The 24,343-nt window shown below is 43.2% G+C and overlaps 1 protein-coding gene across 2 annotated transcripts; it reads left to right on the top strand.

Annotated features, from left to right (window-relative positions):
- Positions 1 to 1,920: 1,920 nt before the first annotated feature.
- Positions 1,921 to 16,608, top strand: mrpl2 (mitochondrial ribosomal protein L2). 2 transcript variants are annotated; one of them, XM_024406756.1, is made up of 8 exons: positions 1,921 to 2,021; positions 4,527 to 4,621; positions 10,402 to 10,579; positions 10,716 to 10,857; positions 13,600 to 13,715; positions 14,167 to 14,277; positions 14,583 to 14,656; positions 16,131 to 16,608. In XM_024406756.1, exons 2-8 carry the CDS (start codon positions 4,550 to 4,552, stop codon positions 16,338 to 16,340), a joined length of 903 nt encoding a protein of 300 aa, XP_024262524.1. In that variant the 5' UTR covers positions 1,921 to 2,021; positions 4,527 to 4,549; the 3' UTR covers positions 16,341 to 16,608. The 2 variants fall into 2 exon arrangements, with proteins under 2 accessions (XP_024262524.1, XP_042161733.1); XM_042305799.1 differs by lacking the exon at positions 1,921 to 2,021 and adding an exon at positions 3,479 to 3,501.
- The last annotated feature ends 7,735 nt before the right edge of the window (positions 16,609 to 24,343 follow it).

Below are 24,343 nucleotides of genomic sequence, written 5' to 3'. Positions count from 1 at the left end.
CGCTCAAGGTACTAAATGTTATCATAACCGCCATCGATAAAAGACAGTACTGTGCAGCCGTCTTCATCGACCTGGCCAAGGCTTTCGACTCTGTCAATCACCGTATTCTTATTGGCAGACTCAATAGCCTTGGTTTCTCAAATGACTGCCTCGCCTGGTTCACCAACTACTTCGCAGATAGAGTTCAGTGTGTCAAATTGGTGGGCCTGTTGTCCAGGCCTCTGGCAGTCTCTATGGGGGCACCACAGGGTTCAATTCTCGGGCCAACTATTTTCTCTGTATATATCAATGATGTCGCTCTTGCTGCGGGTGATTCCCTGATCCACCTCTTCACAGACGACACCATTCTGTATACATCTGGCACTTCTTTGGACACTGTGTTAACTAACCTCCAAACGAGCTTCAATGCCATACAACACTCCTTCCATGGCCTCCAACTGCTCTTACACGCTAGCAAAACCAAATGCATGCTTTTGACTGACTAGCATCACTACTCTGGACGGTTCTGACCTAGAATATGTGGAAACTACAAATACCTAGGGTTCTGGCTAGACTGTAAACTCTCCTTCCAGACTCATATCAAACATCTCCAATCCAAAATCAAATCTAGAATCTGCTTTCTATTTCGCAACAAAGCCTCCTTCACTCACGCCGCCAAACTTACCCTAGTAAAACTGACTATCCTACCAATCCTCGACTTCGGCGATGTCATCTACAAAATTGCTTCCAATTCTCTACTCAGCAAATTGGATTCAGTCTATCACAGTGCCATCTGTTTTGTTACTAAAGCACCTTATACCACCCACCACTGCGACCTGTATGCTCTAGTCGGCTGGCCCCCGCTACGTATTTGTCGCCCGACCCACTGGCTCCACGTCATCTACAAGTCTATGCTAGGTTATGCTCCTCCTTATCTCAGCTCACTGGTCACGATAACAACACCCACCCGTATCACGCGCTCCAGCAGGTGTATCTCACTGGTCATCCCCAAAGCCAACACCTCATTTGGCCGCCTTTCCTTCCAGTTCTCTGCTGCCAGTGACTGGAACGAATTTCAAAAATCGCTGAAGCTGGAGACTTACATTTCCCTCACTAACTTTACATCAGCTATCTGAGCAGCTAACCAATCGCTGCAGCTGTACATAGTCCAGCTGTAAATAGCCCATCCAATCTACCTACCTCATCCCCATATTGTTTTTATTTACTTTTCTGCTCTTTTGCACACCAGTATCACTACTTATACATCATCATCTGCTCATCTGTCACTCCAGTGTTAATTTGCTAAATTGTAATTACTTTGCTACTATGGCCTATTTATTGCCATACCTCCTCATGCCATTTGCACACACTGTATATAGAATTTCTTTTTTTTTCTATTGTGTTATTGACTGTACGTTTGTGTATTCCATGTGTTGTTGTTTCTGTCGCACTGCTTTGCTTTATTTTGGCTTTATCTTGGCCAGGTCGCAGTTGTAAATGAGAACTTGTTCTCAACTAGCCTACCTGGTTAAATAAAGGTGAAATAAAAAATATATATATTTTATTTAAAATTGCGGTTGTCAACCAACTTTTCTCACTGATCATTAGAAGTGTTTAGAAACATATTATATTCTTATTTACAATAAAAGTGACTCCAAAATGACACAATTACATTTTGTCTTTGTGATTTCACAGCCGAGGCTGTGCAAGAAATCCTGTCTGTGAATGTTTTGTGATGGACTGTAATTGAAGAAGTGGGATGGGTTTTATTTGTTGACATGTCTATTTTTTGGATTTTGAATGATGTCATTTTTTTTTACCCCTTTCCCGCAATATATGTTGTATTTGATCGTTAAATGTCCCGTCCAGCTGGTGGCGGTAATGCACCATTAACATTGAATACCAACCGCCGTTAAACCCCACCGAAGAAGAATGAGCACGACCGGCGAAGAAGAAGAAGAAGAACCTTCGGACGTCAGTTATGTGCGACACAGCGTGCTGAAGGACAAGCAGAATCGAGTGGAGGCACGAAATAACTTCAGGTGGCTATGGAGCTAAAATTACCGAAACATGTAGCTCATGAAATTCACGACTTTCAGCAATGAATGCCAAAACGAGTAATGTATTTAGAGCGACGCTATGGGTTATGTGGTGCTATTTCTGTCTCGTGTTGTAACGTCGTTAGCTACGAGATGCGCACAGTAGGCAACGTTATCATTTTGGTTCATTATTAGCAAGCTACGATAACTTATCAAATTAGCTAGACATAACTTGATACATATTGTTTAAACGTGGATAGCTTGTTTATGAGGTGAACATGTATACTGTATCAGTTTGCTAGCTAGCTAACTAGCTGTGTCTAAACTAACTAGTGATTTACAGCAGGTTTTCCCAAAATTGGTCTCCAGCCCATAAGCAGCTTGTTGCTACTCTGTCATTCAACCTGGTTATTTTACTGACACATGATTAAGTCATTCATCCTAGTAACATGAATGTTGTAGGTAGTTAACATATTCATTCAACCGAATAAATTACTGAGATTGTTGTAGTTACAGGCCCGCCCATTAGGCAGCAGAGTGAGGTCGGTATTTTTCTGAGCTAAACTGACCAAGTAGGCGAATGAAATCAAACATGTTTTTTTGCAATATTCCAAATGCAGAAGCAAGTTTTTTTGTATTTGTTTTTATGTCTCGTTCTGTTATTCCCATTTACATTAGATGAGTTGCTCATGTCTTTATCCCAAATGCGGGAATACAGCCGATAAGTTTAGATTTAAAATACGCTCATAGAAACGCATTTTGGCCAGACCAAAAAATAACTCTCGCTTTGCTGCTTTCTCCCAAGCCTCTCCACTCAAAATAACAAAGATGAGAGATCACTTCTTCCTCTCTGACAAGCAGTTTAAACTCGTTATTTGCATTTGAGGTTTGGTCCAACAATTGGTAATATGGAGACATTATTTTGCTGTAATAGAAGTTAGCCTTTTGAACCATACCCTGTTTGTTTCAACTCCTCAACTTTTGAGCAGAGCGGATGAACATTAGTTTGTGAACTCAGTTTGTCACGCGCACGTTATGTTACCGCAATTTAGTCAAATATTGTTATGCTAGCTGTTTAGTCTGATTTATAAATGTGCAATACGCTAAAACAAGTATATAAGCAATTGGTAACTCTTCTCACTCTGAGAAATAAGGTAAGCCTCTTGATTTCAACATCTGAACAAAGTGGACAAGCATGCTGTTCAAACAGTTGGAGACGGACAGAAGGTCATTAACTTGTGAAATTCTACTCAGATCCAAGTTGAAATTTGAACTTGAAACATAAATATTACTACTCACTAGCACGTGGGCTTGTGCTTTAGAGATTATGAGACTGGTGTTCATTTTCTATAATGCCTGCTACCTAATTAATTCATGTGCATTATAATTCATGTGCATTATGCATGGTTCTGGTTAAATTTGTCACAATTGTTTTTTTTGTAGGCTGAAAGCCAGATCAATGATTATCTGGGAAAAAAAGCAGGTACAACTATTTTGATAAAATGATTAGTGGTTGTGGAAGACTTGTATTCAACCTCGGTATTATTTACCTCTGAATTCATATTACTACTGTTTACATGCAGTGCATTTGACCATTAATTTTTTTTTTTTTAAAATTTTTACAACCATTCTTATTTAGAGAACATTTAAAAAAAATCAACATGAGTTTTAGCCCATATCGCCCATCCCTTGCTCCAACACATAACACCTCACAATTCTGCCCAAAGACAATTAAGACTTTTCTGACCTAGTGGTATATGGGCTATTTACGTTAGCGCTGATGCCTCCCATGATAAGCAGTGCCTACTTTGCCAAAGTCGGGCGCAAAATATTTATCTTATTGCGCTGATTCCTCCTGCATGTTGTTGGATGATCAAATAAGTGAAAGTAATATAAAGATTGGGACACGCAAGTGATGCTTAATGATAATCATAAATGGATTTAATGTGAGCATTTTCTCCAAAAAACAAATGACTAGCATGAACATGTTAATTTAACATTTGGAAATGTGAAACCAACCAGAACAAATGGAGAAAAAAATACAATATAACAAATGATCAGCTCAGAACTGAAATGCCCAAAACATGTTAACACCATATCCTAAAAACAGAAGTCAAAATAAAATGTACAGTATTTAATGGAATTAGGCTACTAAGTTCCCCTCCTTCTTCGTGGGCTTTATTGTCATGAATCAGTTCTGCAGGCTAATAAAGGCTAATAAAGACTAAGCAACAGCCTGTTTTACAAATGGTACCACATCGATGAGTATTCATAAAATTGCATTGTGGGCTGACACTAGGCTGCACAAGTCTTGTGTTTTACTTTTTGACTCGCCTAGGGCGGCAGAACTGCCAGGGCGGGGCCAGTGTAGCTAGCTAACATTATTCATTCACTAAACCTAATAAAGTGACTGAGATTGTTGAAGGTAGTTAACATTATTCATTCAACCCGGTCTAGGATTCAACCTAATGATGTGACTGAGTTGTTAATCATTAATTGACCCATCAGGCTTTCCTCTGGAGATTGTCATCATGGCGGTGGCATCTTTATCCCGAGCTCTGCGCTCCCTGTCCCTCTCCTGGCCGGCTCTATTACCAACCCAGGTAGGCTCTAGTCTCCATATCTAATCTAACAGCATCATGGTAGACAGTGGGGACATCTATAATAGCTTTGTATTGTTTTGTGCTATACACAATATGTATTGACCAGCTGACTCCTATGACTGTTTAGACATCAGGACAGAGTACGGTCAGGCAGGACTAAGGCCAGATAGAGACCGTTGAAGTCGGAAGTTTACATACACTTAGTTTGGAGCCATTAACTTGGTTTTTCAACCACTCCACAAACTTCTTGTTAACAAATGATAGTTTTGGCAAGTCGGTTAAGGACATCTACTTTGTGCATGACACAAGTAAATTTTCCAACCATTGTTTATACACAGATTATTTCACTTATAATTACACTGTTTCACAATTCCAGTGGGTCAGAAGTTTTCATACACTAATTTGACTGTGCCTTTAAACAGCTTGGAAAATTCCAGAAAATGATGTCATGTCTTTAGAAGCTTCTGATAGGCTAATTGACATAATTTGAGTCAATTGGAGGTGAACCTGTAGATGTATTTCAAGGCCTACCTTCAAACTCAGTGCCTCTTTGCTTGACATCATGAGAAAATCAAAATAAATCAGCCAAGACCTCAGAAATAAAATTGCAGACCTCCACAAGTCTGGTTCATCCTTGGGAGCAATTTACAAAACACCTGAAGGTACCACGTTCATCTGTACAAACAATAGTACGCAATTATAAACACCATGGGACCACGCAGCCGTCATATCGCTCAGGAAGGAGACGCGTTCTGTTTCCTAGAGATGAACGTACTTTGGTGTGAAAAGTGCAAATCAATTCCAGAACAGCAGCAAATGACCTTGTGAAGATGCTGGAGGAAACTGGTACAAAAGTATCTATATCCACAGTAAAATGAGTCCTATATCGACACAACCTGAAAGGCCGCTCAGCAAGGAGGAAGCCACTGCTATAAAACCACCATAAAAAAAGCCAGACTACGGTTTGCAACTGCACACGGGCACAAAGATTGTACTTTTTGGAGAAATGTCCTCTGGTCTGATGAAACAAAAATAGAACTGTTTGGCCATAATGACCATCGTTATGTTTGGAGGAAAAAGGGATGCTTACAAGCCGAAGAACACCATCCCAACCGTGACGCACGGGATGGTAGCGTTATGTTGTGAGGGTGCTTTGCTGCAGGAGGGACTGGTGCACATCACAAAATAGATGACATCATGAGGGAGGGAAATGATGTGGATATATTGAAGCAACATCTCAAGACATCAGTCAGGAAGTTAAAGCTTGGTCTCAAATGGGTCTTTCAAATGTACAATGACCCCAAGCAAAAATGGCTTAGGGACAACAAAGTCAAGGTATTGGAGTGGCCATCACAAAGCCCTGACCTCAATCCTTTAGAAAATTTGTGGGCAGAACTGAAAAAGCGTGTGCGAGCAAGGAGGTCTACAAACCTGACAGTTCCACCAGAATGGGCCCAAATTAACCCAACTTATTGTGGGAAGCTTGTGGAAGGCTACGTGAAACGTTTGACCCAAGTTAAACAATTGAAAGGCAATGCTACTATATGCTAATTTAGTGTATGTAAAATTCTGGCCCACTGGGAATGTGATGAAAGAAATAAAAGGTGAAAAATCACGCTCTACTATTATTCTGACATTTTCACATTTTCAAAATAACTGACTGATCCTAACTGACCTAAGACAGGGAATTTTTACTGTGAAACTGAGTTTAAATGTATAAGGTGTATGTAAACTTCCGACTTCAACTGTAGATTTACGGTCATGGCCAAAAGTAGAGAATGACACAGGTGGGTAGGTGTGGGCAGTGACCGGTTGAAGAGCATGCATTTAGTTTTGCTTGCATTTAAGAGAAGTTGGAGGCCACGTAAGGAGAGTTGTGTGGCATTGAAGCTGGTGTGGAGGATAGTTATTAACACAGTGTCCAGAAGTCTACAGAATGGTGTCATCTGCGTAGAGGAACCCTGTGGCATCCGTAGAGACTGACGGGTCCGGACAACAGGCCCTCCGATTTGACACACTGAACTCTATGATTGACTGTCGAAAGCCTTGGCCAGGTCGATGAAGATGGCTGCACAGTACTGTCTTTTATCGATGGCGGTTATGATATCGTTTCGGACCTTGAGTGTGGCTGAACTGCACCCATGACCAGCTCGGAAACCAGATTGCATAGCGGAGAAGGTACGGTGGGATGGTCAGTGATCTGTTTGTTAACTTGGTTTTCGAAGACCTTAAAGGCAGGGTAGGATAAATATAGATCTGTTGCAGTTTGGATTTAGTGTCTCCCCGTTTTGAAGAGGGGGATGACCGCGTCAGCTTTCCAATCTTTGGGGATCTCAGACGATACGAAAGAAAAGAGGTTGAACAAGCTAGTAATAGGGGTTGCAACAATTTCGGTAGATCATTTTAGAAAGGGAGGGTCTTGCCCAGCTGATTTGTAGGGATCCAGGTTTTGCAGCTCTTTCAGAACATCAGCTATCTGGATTTGGGTGAAGGAGAAATGAGGAGGCTTGGGCAAGTTGCAGTGAGGGGTGCAGGGCTGTTGACAGGGGTAGGGGTAGCCAGGTGAAAAGCGTGGCCAGGTGAAGAAAAATGCTTATTGATAGTGTTTCCTAGCCTCGGTGCAGTGGGCAGCTGGGAGGAGGTGCTCTTATTGTCCATGGACTTTAGTGTCCCACAACTTACTGGAGTTAGTGCTACAGGATGCAAATTTGTGTTTGAAAAAGCTAGCCTTTGTTTTCCTAAGGTAACAGTCTGGTGTGCTGTAGACAGCTAGCGGGCCGTGGCTAGCGGATGAGCATTCAGGCGACGTTGCGACAGAGGAGTGAAATTGCGTTGGTAGTCCAGTCGTGATGGGTCGGCAGGGGTCCAGGTATTGTAGCCCAAGGACTGGCTGATGGGCCTCTTCAGCTTGCTGGGAGATGGGCCTAGCAATGGCTAACTGACTACTAGCTAGTAGCAAGTTAGCTGGCTTGCTTTTTAGGGGAGTTCCGGTTCTTAAGTATTAAAAATAGCAGATCCATACCACATTGGGTGAGGAAGGGTTGCAGGAGAGTATATTCAGTCCGTAGATGGAAAGTGATATTAAAAAATATATACATTTACGGGGAACAAAACAAGGAAAAACAATATTTACACTTTTTTCCAATTGAGATTGGTTGGGTTTGGGATGAGTTGGACCGCAGAGTGAAGGTAAAGCAGCCAACAAGTGTTCAGCATATGTGGAAACTCCTTCAAGACTGTTGGAAAAACTGCTTTGTTGGTTAAGAGCTTGTATTCAGCATTTCACTGTGAGGTCTGCTACACCTGTTGTATTCAGCATTTCACTGTGAGGTCTGCTACACCTGTTGTATTCAGCATTTCACTGTGAGGTCTGCTACACCTGTTGTATTCAGCATTTCACTGTGAGGTCTGCTACACCTGTTGTATTCAGCATTTCACTGTGAGGTCTGCTACACCTGTTGTATTCAGCATTTCACTGTGAGGTCTGCTACACCTGTTGTATTCAGCATTTCACTGTGAGGTCTGCTACACCTGTTGTATTCAGCATTTCACTGCGAGGTCTGCTACACCTGTTGTATTCAGCATTTCACTGCGAGGTCTGCTACACCTGTTGTATTCAGCATTTCACTGTGAGGTCTGCTACACCTGTTGTATTCAGCATTTCACTGCGAGGTCTGCTACACCTGTTGTATTCAGCATTTCACTGCGAGGTCTGCTACACCTGTTGTATTCAGCATTTCACTGCGAGGTCTGCTACACCTGTTGTATTCAGCATTTCACTGCGAGGTCTGCTACACCTGTTGTATTCAGCATTTCACTGCGAGGTCTGCTACACCTGTTGTATTCAGCATTTCACTGCGAGGTCTGCTACACCTGTTGTATTCAGCATTTCACTGCGAGGTCTGCTACACCTGTTGTATTCAGCATTTCACTGCGAGGTCTGCTACACCTGTTGTATTCAGCATTTCACTGCGAGGTCTGCTACACCTGTTGTATTCAGCATTGTATTTGGTGCAAATAAGATTTGATTTGATAAGCATTTCAGGTGAAATTGTGTGTGTAAAGCTGTCATCAAGGCAAAGGTGTTTAACACTTTTTGGTTACTACATGATTTCATGTGTTAATAGTTTGTCTTAACTATTATTCTACAATGTAGAAAATATAAAAAAATTGAGAAATCCTTGTCCAAACATTTGACTGTTACTGTGTAGATTATGTTTGAGTGAGTGAATTTGGAAAGTATTCAGACCCCTTGACTTTTTCTATGTTTTTTAAAAAACGTTAAAGCCTTATTCTAAAATGTATTAAATGTTTTTTTTTTCCCTCATCAATCTACACACAATACCCCATAACGAAAAGCCAAAACAGGTTTAGAAATGTTTGCAAATAAAATGTATCACATTTACTTAAGTATTCAGACCCAGTACTTTGTTGAAGCATCTTTGGCAGCGATTACAGCCTTCAGTCTTGGGTTTGACGCAACAAGCTTGGAACACCTGTATTTGGGGAGTTTATCCTGTTCTTCTCTGCAGATTATCTCAAACTCTGTCAGGATGGATGGGGAGTGTTGCTGCACAGCTATTTGCAGGTCTCCGGATATGTTTGATCGGGTTCAAGTCCGGTCTCTGGATGGGCAACTCAAGGACATTCAGAGACTTGTCTCAAAGCCATTCCTGCGTTGTCTTGGCTGTGTGCTTGGGGTCTTTATCCTGTTGGAAGGTGAACCTTCTCCAGAGCGCTCAGGACCTCAGACTGGAGTGAAGGTTTTCATCAAGGATCTCTTCGTACTTTGCTCCATTCATCTTTCCCTCAATCCAACTATTCTCCCAGTCCCTGCCACTGTAGAACATCCACTTATCATGATGCTGCCACCACCATGCTGCATCGTAGGGATGGTGCCAGGTTTCTTCCAGACATGACGCTTGGCTTTCAGGCCAAAGAGTTAAATTTTGGTTTCATCAAACCAGGGAATCTTGTTTCTCATGGTCTGAGACTCTTTGCGTGCCTTTTGGCAAACTCCAAGAGGGCTGTCATTTGCCTTTTACTGAAGAGTGGCTTCCGTCTGGCCACTCTACCATAAAGGCCTGATTGGTGGAGTGCTGCAGAGATGGTTGTCCTTCTGGAAGGTTCTCCCATCTCCACAGAGGAACTCTCTAGCTCTGTGATTGACCATCGGGTTCTTGGTCACCTTCCTTACGAAGGCCTTTCTCCCCTGATTGCTCAGTTTGGCCGGGCGGCCAGCTCTAGGAAGAACCTTTTGTGGTTCCAAACTTCTCCATTTAAGCATGATGGAGGCCAGTGTGTTCTTAGACCTTCAATGCTGCAGAAATGTTTTGGTACCCTTCCCCAGATCTGTGCCTCAACTCAATCCTGTCTCTGAGCTCTACAGACAATTCCTTCGGCCTCATGGCTTGGTTTTTGCTCTGACATACACTGTCAAGTGTGAGACCTTGTATAGACAGGTGTGTGCCTTTCCAAATCATGTCCAATCAGTTGAAATGACCACGGGTGGACTCCAACTTGTAGAAACATCTCAAGGATGATCAATGGAAAAAAGATGCACCTGAGCTCAATTTTGAGTCTCATAGCGAAGGGTCTGAATACTTTTATGTAAATAAGGTATTCTGTTTATTTTTAATAGATTTGCAAACATTTCTAAACCGTTTTTGCTTTGTCATTATGGGTTGTGTACATTTTTAGAATTAGGCTAACTTAACAAAATGTAGAAAAAGTCAAGGGGTCCGAATACTTTCCAAATGCATTGTGTTTGTTGTTCATAGACAGCAGGACAAACGGTGCTCCGGGCCCAGACCAGCTCCATGTTTCTAACCTGCTCTGGGTGGAGAGGCTTCCTGACTACATCCTGTCTGGAGCAGAACAGAAACACATGGAAACAGAGGGAGAAATACACCGTTAGACCTATAGGCATGAAGAAGACTGGAGGCAGAGATCACTCTGGTAACTCTGTCCGTAGTACACCATCAGACAGACTAACCCCTACCTACATCCTACCCATATAGTACACCATCAGACAGTGAGACTGACTGGGACAGGCATACCATTGGTTGAGCTATATTTCCCTCCTAACCTATAGGCAGGGTTCGTACACATGGCATTGGAGGAGGCCATAAACAGAGATACCGTTGGATTGACTTCCAACGTCTCCGCTATGAACCAGGCAGAGAGGAGCAGACCTTCGAGGAGAGGGTGATGGAGGTCCGGTATGACCCCTGCAGGTACGAGAATTACTCTTGACCTTACCCCTGTTGGTGGCCCCCACCTTACCCCTGTTGGTGGCCCCCACCTTACCCCTGTTGGTGACAGGTTCTACCCCCAAGCCATCAGACTCCTGAACAGCCACCCTGACCTCTCTTTTACGCTGCTGCTACTCTGTTTATAATCTATGCATAGTCACTTTAACTCTACCTACATGTACATATTACCTCGACTAACCGGTGCGCCCACACATTGACTCTGTACCGGTACCCCTGTATATATCCTGGCTTGTTATTTTGCTGCTACTTTTTAAATTATTTTTTATTTTTTTATTTGTATTTTTTTCCTTCACTCTGCTGTCCAACTCATCCCGAACCATATCAATTTGGTTGAGGTCGGGGGATTTTGGAGGCCAGGCCATCTGATGCAGCACTCCGTCATTCTCCTTGGTAAAATAGCCCTGACACAGCCTGGAGGTGTTGTGTCATTGTCCTGTTGAAAAACAAAATAATAGTCTCACTAAGTGCAAACCAGATGGGGTGGCGTATCACTGCAGAATGCTGTGGTAGCCATGCTGGTTAAGTGTGCCTTTTAATTCTAAATAAATCAGTGTTGCCATCAAAGCACCACCATCTCACCACCTAACTCCTTGCTTTATGGTGGGAAATCATCCGTTCACCCACACCACATCTCACAAAGACGTGTGTGTAGCTCCCTTCAGTAACCACGAGCACGACCGTTCCTTGATTTTAACTGGCGGCTTTATTCTGTAGTTTTAGTCAGAATTATCACCTTCTGTGAGAACTATAAAGTAAATGACAAATACAGTTAAGCACACTCTTACAACCTTATCTTACGAGTGACTTATTAGCTTGGTATAACTCTGAAGTGCTTACATGCATAACAGTTTAACCGGCGTTATAACGGGTTCAGATTAAACACATGAATAAAGGAAAAATACCTCATTGGCTGCTGATTACAGAAGGGAGGAAATCAAACTTCACACTTATTATTCCTGGCATGAATTCACACTTCATCCTAACATACACTCTTCAACCTTTATGAACTACACCCGATGACATGAAAACTTAGCTAACGCAGCGCAGGATTGCCTTCCCTCAAAGTGTGTTGCTTATAAGGATCCCCGTTACAACAGTATTTAGCTACGTAGTTCCGCTTGTATTATCATTTCCCCCGCACAGCGGACACGTAAACAATTCAAACAAAAGACAACGACATAACCTGTAACTCTAACTGTCAGTTACAGCGTGGTTGGAACAAATTTCCACCAGTCTAATGTCCACCGCTCGTGTTTCTTGGACCAAGCAAGTCTCTTCTTATTGGTGTCCTTTACTAGTGTTTTCTTTGTGGTCAAATTGCTGCAAAGGCCTGACTCGCGCAGTCTCCTCTGAACAGTTGATGTTGAGATGTCTGTTACTTGAACTCTGAAGCATTTATTTGGGCTGCAATTTCTGAGGCTGGGGAAACTAAGTTTTCAGACCGCCATTCCAGTTTCATCATAGCGCTTGATGGTTTTTGCGACTGAACTTGAAGAAACCTTCAAAGTTCTTGTAATGTTCCATATTGACTGACCTTCATGTCTTAAAGTAATGATGGACTGTTGTTTCTCTTTACTTATTTGAGCTGTTCTTGACATTATATAGACTTGGTCGTTTACCAAATAGGGCTTCTGTATGCCACCTCTACCTAGTCACAACACAACTGATTGGCTCAAACACATTAAGAAGGAAAGAAATTCCACAAAGGAACTTTTAATAAGGCACACCTGTTAATTGAAAGCTGGTAGAAAGAGTGCCAGGAGTGCAAAGCTGTCAAGGCAAATGGTGGCTACTTTGATGAATCTAAAATAGATTTTTTATTTGTTTAACACTTTTTGTTTTTGGTTACTACATGATTCCATATGCGTTACACCGATCTGATTCGCTTTTATTGTCGAAGGAATGAGCGTTGTACTCTGGAGTGGGATTGAGGTGGAGGGTCCGTCATGGTCTGGGGCGGTGTGTCACAGCATCATCAGACTGAGCTTGTTGTCATTGCAGGCAATCTCAATGCTGTGCGTTACAGGGAAGACATCCTCCTCCCTCATGTGGTACCCTTCCTGCAGGCTCATCCTGACATGACCCTCCAGCATGACAATGCCACAAGCCATACTGCTAAATCTGTGCGTGATTTCCTGCAAGACAGAAATGTCAGTGTTCTGCCATGGCCAGCGACGAGCCCAGATCTCAATCCCATTGAGCACGTCTGGGATCTGTTGGATCGGAGGTTGAGGGCTAGGGCCATTTTCCCCCAGAAATGTCTGGGAACTTGCAGGTGCCTTGGTGCAAGAGTTGGGTAACATCTCACAGCAATAACTGACCAATCTGGTGCAGTCCATGAGGAGATGCACTGCAGTACTTAATGCAGCTGGTGGCCACACCAGATACTGACTGACTTTTGATTTTAAACCCCCCTTTTGTTCAGGACACATTATTCAATTTCTGTTAGTCACATGTCTGTGGAACTTGTTCAGTTTATCTCAGTTGTTGAGTCTAGTTATGTTCATACAAATATTTACACATGTTAAGTTTGCTGAAAATAAATGCCGTTGACAGTGAGAACTTTTATTTTTAGGAAAAATAAAGAAAAACTGAATGAGTTGGTGTTCTAAAACTTTTAACCTGTAGTGTATCTACTGGTCTTTTTCTATGTGAATCTAGAAGACGTTCGCTGTCTAAGTGATACCTGGTCTTTCGTAACAGATCTGCAGAAATAGCTCTGGTGGCAGGAGGCAAGAGGAAGCGTTGGATTATTGCTACAGAGAACATGCAAGTTGGAGACCTCATTAAAACCTCTGGGACTATCGGCCGCATGGCAGGTAAGACCTCCATCCATCCTAGTTGCTGCACGGTGTGGAAGTTTCAGTCAAACCTCCTGCCTTATTTTATTTGTTTTATTTTATCCTTAATTTACCAGGTAAGTTGACTGAACACGTTCTCATTTACAGCAACAACGGGAGAATAGTTACAGGGGAGAGGGAGGGGGATGATTGAGCCAATTCTAAGCTAGGGAAGGTTTGGTGGCCATGATGGCCAGATTGGGAATTTAGCCCTGGCTAGACCCACCTGTCCTCTCCACAACATAATTGAGCTGTTTGTAACCCACCTGTCCTCTCTACCAGGTAACGGAGCTGTTTCTAACCCACCTGTCCTCTCTACCAGATAATGGAGCTCTCTCAAGTCTGTTATAATGTATGTTGTCTCCAGTCTGTGATGTATATTGTATGTCTGTATAATAATCTAATGTTTCTGTCATGATGTCCTCTCTAGTTTCGGCTAAAGAAGGAGACTCGTTCCCCCTGGGAGCTCTTCCTGTTGGAACTCTGGTCAACAACCTTGAACTGTATCCTGGGAAAGGAGCCACCTACATCCGTGCTGCAGGTAACCTTTACCCCTAACGACTGACCTCTAACCTCTGATCCCTATCCGTGCTGCAGGTAACCTGACCTCTAACCTCTGATCCCTATCCGTGCTGCAGGTAACCTTTACCTCTAACCCCTGATCCCTATCCGTGCTGCAGGTAACCTGTCCCCTAATCCCTATCCGTGCTGCAGGTAACCTGTCCCCTGTCCCCTAACCCCTGATCCATATCCGTGCTGCAGCTGAACAATCTCCATCTCATACATTAGAAGTGGAATAATAATAATGAGTCTGATCACTATTGAAACAGTTTTATTGTGTTGTAGGTACGAGTGGAGTGTTACTTCGTAAAGTCAGCGGAACAGCGATTGTACAGCTGCCATCTAAACAGCAGATTCAGGTGAGATTACTGTCCATCTAAACAGCAGAGTCGGGTAATATACTCACTGTTGTCTGTTTTGGCTGTCTAGCCTCGTTTACACTTTACGCTACCGTGAGTCTCATCATCTGATCATTTTAAGATCTATGATATTATTTCAAAATAAATGTATTTTAAGACATTTACGGATGTCATAAATCAATAATTTTAGAGGCCTGTATGATGACTTTAAATGGTTTGACCATCTGTTTACACTGACTACCTCACCAGATTTAGATTATAGAAGCTGGTGTTCTGACTGCACCTCACCAGATGTAGAAGCTGGTGTTCTGACTGCACCTCACCAGATGTAGAAGCTGGTGTTCTGACTGCACATCACCAGATTTAGATTATAGAAGCTGGTGTTCTGACTGCACCTCACCAGATCTAGAAGCTGGTGTTCTGACTGCACCTCACCAGATCTAGAAGCTGGTGTTCTGACTGCACCTCACCAGATGTAGAAGCTGGTGTTCTGACTGCACCTCACCAGATGTAGAAGCTGGTGTTCTGACTGCACCTCACCAGATGTAGAAGCTGGTGTTCTGACTGCACCTCACCCTCACCAGATGTAGAAGCTGGTGTTCTGACTGCACCTCACCAGATGTAGAAGCTGGTGTTCTGACTGCACCTCACCAGATCTAGAAGCTGGTGTTCTGACTGCACCTCACCAGATGTAGAAGCTGGTGTTCTGACTGCACCTCATGGAGCCATGACTACATGGAGCTCTATTCCACATCGAGTAACTGATACAAGCAGTAAAATATGATCTAAAAAAAAAAACACCTTATGGAACAGCGGCACTGTGAAGCAACACAAACATAGGCACAGACACTGTAGATATGTGTTAGTGGTGGAGTAGGGGCCTGAGGGCACAGTGTGTTGTAGATATGTGGTAGTGGTGGGAGGGGCCTGAGGGCACACAGTGTGGGCCTGTAGTGGTGGGTAGGGGCAGGGCACACAGTGTGTTGTAGATATGTGGTAGTGGTGGAGTAGGGGCCTGAGGGCACACAGTGTGTTGTAGATATGTGGTAGTGGTGGAGGAGGGGCCTGAGGGCACACAGTGTGTTGTAGATATGTGGTAGTGGTGGAGGAGGGGCCTGAGGGCACACAGTGTGTTGTAGATATGTGGTAGTGGTGGAGGAGGGGCCTGAGGGCACACAGTGTGTTGTAGATATGTGGTAGTGGTGGAGGAGGGGCCTGAGGGCACACAGTGTGTTGTAGATATGTGTTAGTGGTGGAGTAGGGGCCTGAGGGCACAGTGTGTTGTGAAATCTGTGAATGTATTGTAATGTTTTTAAAATTGTATAAACTGCCTTAACTTTTGCTTGTATGCCAGGAAGAGTAGCTGCTGCCTCGGCAGGAACAAATGGGATCATAATAGATACAAATACCAGATCTAGATTCTAAAAGCTGATGCTCTGACTACACCTCACCTGCTCTTGTCTTCTGTTTCCAGGTGATTGAGACATGCATGGCCACAGTGGGAAGGGTGTCCAACATCGATCACAACAAACGGATCATTGGTAAAGCTGGCAGGAACCGTTGGCTCGGCATCCGGCCCTCCAGCGGCTTGTGGAAGAGGAAAGGTGGCTGGGCCGGACGCAAGATCAAACCACTTCCCCCCATGAAGAGTTATATTAACCTGCCTTTAGTGTCTGCCAACTAAATGTGCTAAACTCTGTATGCAACAGGACATTGCAGGAGACGCCACCTCTTCTTTTTAGATCGTTCAGAGGCAGTGATGTTAATGGACAGAGCTGTCAGTGATTTCAATTATGTAGTCTTGTGACAATGTTTTGGTCTGTTATGACATGGATTTTGTGAAATGAAATGATTTAACTGTCTGAAGTGTTGGTAAAGAATGAGGCTGGGGAAGTAGACAAGGTTCCAAACATTATTAAACACAGCTGCTCCTGGGGAGAGCTTGCAACACATTTACATCCAAAGTGAAACATTCAAAGGTTAACCCATGTTTTCTTAAATGGTATTTAAAAATGTCATATCTGTTAAAACAACAAGGTTTGTGCAAAGACACCTGGGATGCATTTTCAAAAGTGGAATGAGTGAGTTGCTTGACTAGTTGTCAGAATATTTAGGACAGTTGGCTAATACCTGCTAGAGTGGGGTTGGGGTTAGTTGGGGTTGGGCTTAACAATAGCCTTATAGTTATTCATACATAGTGGTCTGTTGGTTATTCCGTACATAGTGGTCTATTAGTTATTCCATACATAGTGGTCTGTTGGTTATTCCGTACATAGTGGTCTATTAGTTATTCCATACATAGTGGTCTATTAGTTATTCCATACATAGTGGTCTATTAGTTATTCCATACATAGTGGTCTGTTGGTTATTCCATACATAGTGGTCTGTTGGTTATTCCATACATAGTGGTCTATTAGTTATTCCATACATAGTGGTCTATTAGTTATTCCATACATACATAGTGGTCTATTAGTTATTCCATACATAGTGGTCTATTAGTTATTCCATACATAGATAGTGGTCTATTAGTTATTCCATACATAGTGGTCTATTAGTTATTCCATACATACATAGTGGTCTATTAGTTATTCCATACATAGTGGTCTATTAGTTATTCCATACATAGTGGTCTATTAGTTATTCCATACATAGTGGTCTATTAGTTATTCCATACATAGTGGTCTATTAGTTATTCCATACATAGTGGTCTATTAGTTATTCCATACATACATAGTGGTCTATTAGTTATTCCATACGTAGTGGTCTGTTGGTTATTCCATACATAGTGGTCTATTAGTTATTCCATACATAGTGGTATATTAGTTATTCCATACATAGTGGTCTATTAGTTATTCCATACATAGTGGTATATTAGTTATTCCCTACATAGTGGTATATTAGTTATTCCATACATAGTGGTATATTAGTTATTCCATACATAGTGGTCTATTAGTTATTCCATACATAGATAGTGGTCTTTTAGTTATTCCATACATAGATAGTGGTCTATTAGTTATTCCATACATAGATAGTGGTCTATTAGTTATTCCATACATAGATAGTGGTCTATTAGTTATTCCATACATAGTGGTCTATTAGTTATTCCATACATAGATAGTGGTCTATTAGTTATTCCATACATACATAGTGGTCTATTAGTTATTTCATACATCGATGGTGGTCTATTAGCTATTTCATACATAGTGGTCTATTAGTTATTCCATACATAGTGGTCTGTTGGTTATTCCATACATAGTGGTCTATTAGTTATTCCATACATAGTGGTATATTAGTTATTCCATACATAGTGGTCTATTAGTTATTCCATACATAGATAGTGGTCTATTAGTTATTCCATACATAGATAGTGGTCTATTAGTTATTTCCATAGATAGTGGTTATTCCATTAGTTATTTAGTTATTCCATACATAGTGGTCTATTAGTTATTCCATACATAGTGGTATATTAGTTATTCCATACATAGTGGTATATTAGTTATTCCATACATAGTGGTCTATTAGTTATTCCATACATAGATAGTGGTCTTTTAGTTATTCCATACATAATGGTCTTAGTTATTCCATACATAGATAGTGGTCTATTAGTTATTCCATACATAGTGGTCTATTAGTTATTCCATACATAGTGGTCTATTAGTTATTCCATACATAGTGGTCTATTAGTTATTCCATACATAGTGGTCTATTAGTTATTCCATACATACATAGTGGTCTATTAGTTATTCCATACATAGTGGTCTATTAGTTATTCCATACATAGTGGTCTATTGGTTATTCCATACATAGATAGTGGTCTGTTAGGTTTAGAGGGTTAGGGGGAGGGTTAGGGTTAGAGGGTTAGGGTTAGAGGGTTAGGGTTGGGTTAGGGTTAGGTTGTCTAGTTTTGAGTCGGTTGATCCACTTCCATCTCTGACACGTGGAAGCCGAAGGGGGGGAAGGGAGGGGTGTGCACTCCACATCATATACGCGCGGTCCGGAGGGGTCCGGGCGCGGCCGGCCAAAGTAGTAGGCCCCATGGTTGCCCACTTGTAGATTAACCCGTTGGTTGGGTTAAAAGACTGTCTGTCAGTAGGTTTTAGGTTAGGGTTAGGTTTAGGGTTAGGGGTTAGGGTTAAGGGTTAGGGTTAGGGGGGGGTTAGGGTCAATGAGTAACAGACGAATCTGGTGTGCACTGGCACAGGCAACCTCTTTAGAATAAATGGTGAGACTTATGTATTTATATACTTTAAATGACTAAGAAAAGCTATAAAAGGAAGACCAAAGTCAGGCATTAAAATCAGGCTTAGGTTAAAAGCCAGAAATTCTAAACTAAGAAGAAAGGCCAAGTGCCAAGTTCAGAGCGGTGGTCTTGGAGAAAAAGTTCGGTATAAAAGTCTAGAGATTAAAATAGATATAGAGAGTGTAGAGATTAAAATAGATATAGAGAGTGTAAAGATTAAAATTAGATATGGGGGTGTAGGGACATAAGGTTAAGGTTAGGAATTAAGCTGAAGGTTTGAAAGCTATAGGTTAAGATCAAAATTCAGATTGGAGTTACCACAAGGGTCAGAGTTAAAATACAGGTCAAGGTTGACTTAAAATCAGATATGAGGGTCTAAAGGTTTAAGGTTAGGCATGAAGGTCTCAGGGTTAGGGTTAGGTTCAGGCATGGGGGTCCCAGGGTTAGGGTGAGGGATTAAGGTAACTTGGGGTTAAGGTTAGAATTCAAGTTGGGGTTAGGGTCAGGGTTAGGTTCAATAAGTAAGGTTAGGCATGAGGGTCTCAGGTTAGGAGGAGGGATTGGGGTAACTAGGGGTTAGGGTTAGAATTCAGGTTAGGGTTAGGGTCTACCAGGTGAACCACCCAATAAGTACAAGAATAAAAAAAATATATATATAAAATTTAAAAAAGGCCCATAGTGCCATCAAACAAAGGCAAAACTCAAAATAAGTGCTATAAAAGTATCCAAACAATCAAATAAAACCACGCCACACTAAAAGATCAAGGGTTAGGGTTAGGGGTTAGGGTTAGGGTTAGTTAGGGTTAGGTGTTTGGTGGAGCAAACAAAGAGACACGGAGGAAGGCAGGAGAGAGAAGCTATGAGTAGCAGATCAAGACGCGACTGTGGACTTTGTTGTAAACAGAATATAGTGCGGCTAGATCGACATTTGAAGTCTGTACATGCACTTAAGTTCGGTACTATGGAATGGACGAATGCTATGCATTTTAGCCGGTTTTCGACTGAGAGACAGCAGTCTGAATCAGTGCTTGAACCGCGGCCGGAGGACCCTGCGATTTTGCAGTGTTTAGAAAGCGAGTTGTCCGTGGAGCAGCAGCTGGTGGACGAGGGTGAGCAGCAGCTGGTGGACGAGGGTGAGCAGCAGCTGGTGGACGAGGGTGAGCAGCAGCTGGTGGACGAGGGTGAGCAGCAGCTGGTGGACGAGGGGGATCAGCAGCTGGTGGACGAGGGTGAGCAGCAGCTGGTGGACGAGGGTGAGCAGCAGCTGGTGGACGAGGGTGAGCAGCAGCTGGTGGACGAGGGGAGCAGCAGCTGGTGGACGAGGGTGAGCAGCAGCTGGTGGACGAGGGTGAGCAGCAGCTGGTGGACGAGGGTGAGCAGCAGCTGGTGGTGAGCAGCAGCTGGTGGACGAGGGTGAGCAGAGCTGGTGAGAGCAGCAGCTGGTGGACGAGGGTGAGCAGCAGCTGGTGGACGAGGGTGAGCAGCAGCTGGTGGACGAGGGTGAGCAGCAGCTGGTGGACGAGGGTGAGCAGCAGCTGGTGGACGAGGGTGAGCAGCAGCTGGTGGACGAGGGTGAGCAGCAGCTGGTGGACGAGGGTGAGCAGCAGCTGGTGGACGAGGGGGATCAGACGGCAGGTTCTTCGGCGGCGGTGCAGCCAACCAGTCAGGTCGGTAGTGAACTGTGCTCGGAACCGAGGGAGCAAGGCTGCGTCGTGGCGACTTCCACTGAGAGCGAGAGTGATGAAGACGGCGGCGTGCCGTCCAGAATTCAGGTTTGGAGTAATGCAATTTTGACTCAGTATGAACACTATACTGTGGGTATACACCCTTCAGTTAAACGAATTGACAATAGTCGCACCAGTATGTCCCGAGTACGGGAATTCCTCCGCATTATGTCAGAGGGCAAGGCCGATGAAGGACTGTGTTTTCTGGATAACTACAGACGTGTGTCTGAGTGGTATGCTCAATGTGACGGCCGTGGTTTGGCACCATCCACGTTAAAAATGTACCGAGCCGATGTTAGAGGTTTCCTCAATTATCTTATTCAGTTCCGGCCAAATGGTATGCAAGCTAAGCTCGTTGCAATTCGAAAGATGTTACTCTGCTTGGCGAAGATGGACAGGGACTCGCGGCAGAGCCAGGCAACGCATAGGGCAAAATTCCGCCAACGCTGCAGGGACGAGGTGCTCAGCGCTGCGGAGTTAAAACGCTTTGTTGAGCTAAGCAATCAAGCCATTCCTTCAGTTCTCAGTAGGCTGGAGGAACGTGCCACGTGCTCTGACAGGCGTAGGTTTGCAGCTCTCATGTCCAGCCGATTGGCCATACTTAATGGCACTCGACGGTCCCCAGTCACAATGTTTAGTGTGAGTGATTTCAGTGAAGTAACCCCGGAAGGTGGGGGTTATCAGATGTGTGTAGCTTCCCACAAAACTAACTATAGCTTCAGGGAGTGCAGAATTGTTCTATTTCAGGAGGAATACACTTGGCTTCAACGATTCCATCAAATCAGGCCTCATCTGAGTGGAATGACCTCAGACACAGAACTGTTCTTTTTCACATCCTGCGGTCAACCATACGGTAATCTGTGTGAGTATGTGGGGCAAATCTTTGCAGAGTTTGGCATTGGAAGTAAAGTGACCTTCGGTACAATTCGACGCAGTGTTGCCACGTTGAACTTTAACCAAGGCTCAGTTACAGACCGGGGAACTGTTGCTGACCATATGTGTCACTCTCTGGAAACGCAGGCACGTCACTACCGGTACCATAATTTGCCCAAAAATGCCAGCCGGGCCCGGACACTGATTGAGGGTCAACTCAATCCATGATTAACTGATTAAATAAAGCATATTTGTTTGAAATTCACCCTTGTATTTGTGTCATTATGCATTCAAATGATTAAAAATGTGTTTAATTTTTTGGGTTACCGGGTGCAAAATCGGTAATTTTCAAAAAATGATTAAAAATACTTCCCGAGGGGCTAGAGGTCCCAAATTTCGTCTCATACCCTCTCTCTCAATGGGCAACAAGTAGAGCATGTCCAGTAAAAAAACAAATTGCCCTGACAGGCACCTATGTTTCCAGTAACATGCACGTTTTTTTCCCAAAATTTAAAACACGATTTCCTATTAAAAGGTTTTATACAAAAACGTTTTTAATGAAATGACAATTCTCGTCTATGAGTGCCCTTTCGTTTCCATATCGGGCATTAAAAAAAAACCCCATCCAGATTGGATATGTACTTTTTGATTTATTCACGTTTTGGTGTACCGGAATATAGCCCAAGATGGCGGCGCACACAGTAACCGGACATAAAACTTAACTCCAAACACCTTACGAGGTGACTACTTTAAATAATTAGGTTCCCAGGTGCACGTTTTCAATCACCAGGTAGTAGGGTGCTTCCATATCGGGCATTAATATGAGAATGACCCCATTTAGGACCATATTTTAATTTTTGGGTTCCCAGGTGCACGTTTTCAATCACCAGTTGCACAACAATCAGTATCCATCGTGATATTTTAAACAGTCCATAAAGCACTCAGGACGGCCCTGACAGAGAGAGGGCCGTAGTAGGGTGCTTCCATATCGGGCATTAATATGAGAATGACCCTTAAATGCATTTAGGACCATATTTTAATTTTTGGGTTCCCAGGTGCACGTTTTCAATCACCAGTGCACAACAATGTCCACTGACAGGAGGGCCGTAGTAGGGTGCTTCCATATCGGGCATTAATATGAGAATGACTTTTTAAATGCATTTGACCAAAAGGTTCCCAGGTGCACGTTTTCAATCACCAGTTGCACAACAATCAGTAATCGTGATATTTTAAACAGTCCATAAAGCACTCAGGACGGCCCTGACAGAGAGAGGGCCGTAGTAGGGTGCTTCCATATCGGGCATTGATATGGAATGACCCTTAAATGCATTTAGACCATATTTTAATTTTTGGGTTCCCAGGTGCTATTTTCAATCACCAGTTGCACCAACAATCAGTAAATCGTGATATTTTCCCCCATGGATTTACGGCCCTGACAAAAGGTTTTTATTAGGGTGCTCCCATATCGGGCATTGAAATTTTGACCCTTAAACACCGACCTAATGTAATTTTAGGTTCCCAGGTGCACGTTTTCAATCACCAGTTGCAACAATCAGTAAAGGAATAAAAATTAAACCTTCCATAAATCACTCAGGGCGGGACCCTTAAATTGATAGTCCCCCATGGATAAAAGGTCCGTATTAGGGTGCTCCCATAGCGGGCATGACTTTTGGAACACCGCTCATGTAATTTTAGGGGCATAAATCACTCAGGGCGGGCCCCCATTGATAGAGGGCGCAATCCAGCATAGGGTGCTTCCATAGCGGGCATGGGTATCTGGAACACCGTTAAGTCATTTAGAACCGTATTTTAACTTTTGGGTTACCAGGTGCCTATTTTCAATCACCAGGTGCACGGCTGTGAAAAGTGGGGACTCTGTCATTTTTTCGACCGATTTCTGAAATTTTCAAAAATGATTAAAAATACTTCCTGAAGGGCCAGAGGTCCCAAATTTCGTGTCATACCCATGTCTAGAGTGATGGGCAAACAATTCCAGCATAGAAAAAAGATTTGAGGCATCCACAGGCACCTATGTTTCAGTGTAGATTTTCCTAACTTTTTTTTCCCAAAAACGTAAATCACGATTTTCTATTAAAATGTTTTATACAAAAACGTTTTTAATTAAATGGAAATGCTGGTCAATTTGTGCCCTTTCGTGCGATCCAGAAGGTTGCTTAGTCCCGGTGAGGGCCAGCTTCCAGTCCAGTCCCATACTTGTTTCACGATATTTATTCACCTCTTTGTCCAGCCAATTTAATTTCCTCTGACTGATTTGCATTCGTCTTCCACCTGGGAGGGACTCTATCGGCCGGTCTTTGGCTGGTGTTCTGATGGATGTTCCCTCCCGATTTGATTTGCCTCGTCAATCGGGGGAGCCCCTTTGGAAACGGGACCATAGCTCCACCGGCAAATGTGTCAGAAACCTGGATAAATTGGCCTTTTGACAACAAGACTTCCATCAGAAACCTGGTTTTTCCTAGAGAGACGGGGTGGTGTCAAACTGATCAGCCCGAATAGAAAATGAGTACTGGGTACTTTTGAGGGATGTGAGCCCCTCGGAACCATGGTACTTTGGACATTTACCGCCAGTGTCCGATTTGTCCTAACTTTTGATCCACGTTTCCCAGCTTGGTGATGGGAGGATATTGAGCTCTGTCCTGGGCAGTGGCTCTATCCCAGCTATTACCTTGTGGGTTTGGTTCATTAATGACCATGGTTCTGGTCCAATGAAGGTGCCCGTCCCTTCTGCGACCGATTGGTGGTTGCTTAGTCCCGGTGAGGGCTAGCTCTCCAGTCCAGTCCCATACTTGTTTCACGGTACGTCTCCATGGTTCTCCTCTGTTGTCCAGC

This window comes from Oncorhynchus tshawytscha, linkage group LG25 (assembly GCF_018296145.1).
Source record: "Oncorhynchus tshawytscha isolate Ot180627B linkage group LG25, Otsh_v2.0, whole genome shotgun sequence".
Taxonomy (NCBI): Eukaryota; Metazoa; Chordata; class Actinopteri; order Salmoniformes; family Salmonidae; genus Oncorhynchus; species Oncorhynchus tshawytscha.
Note: the sequence above shows the minus strand (reverse complement) of the source record. Positions and strands in the feature narration are given on the sequence as shown.

Bases quoted from the DNA above. Each gene is read 5' to 3' on its own strand.
- mrpl2 (XM_024406756.1), top strand. From the start codon at position 4,550: ATGGCGGTGGCATCTTTATCCCGAGCTCTGCGCTCCCTGTCCCTCTCC. The intron at 10,580-10,715 runs GTAACTCTGTCC...CCTAACCTATAG, and splicing joins TGGAGGCAGAGATCACTCTG to GCAGGGTTCGTACACATGGC. The intron at 10,858-13,599 runs GTACGAGAATTA...CTTTCGTAACAG, and splicing joins GTCCGGTATGACCCCTGCAG to ATCTGCAGAAATAGCTCTGG.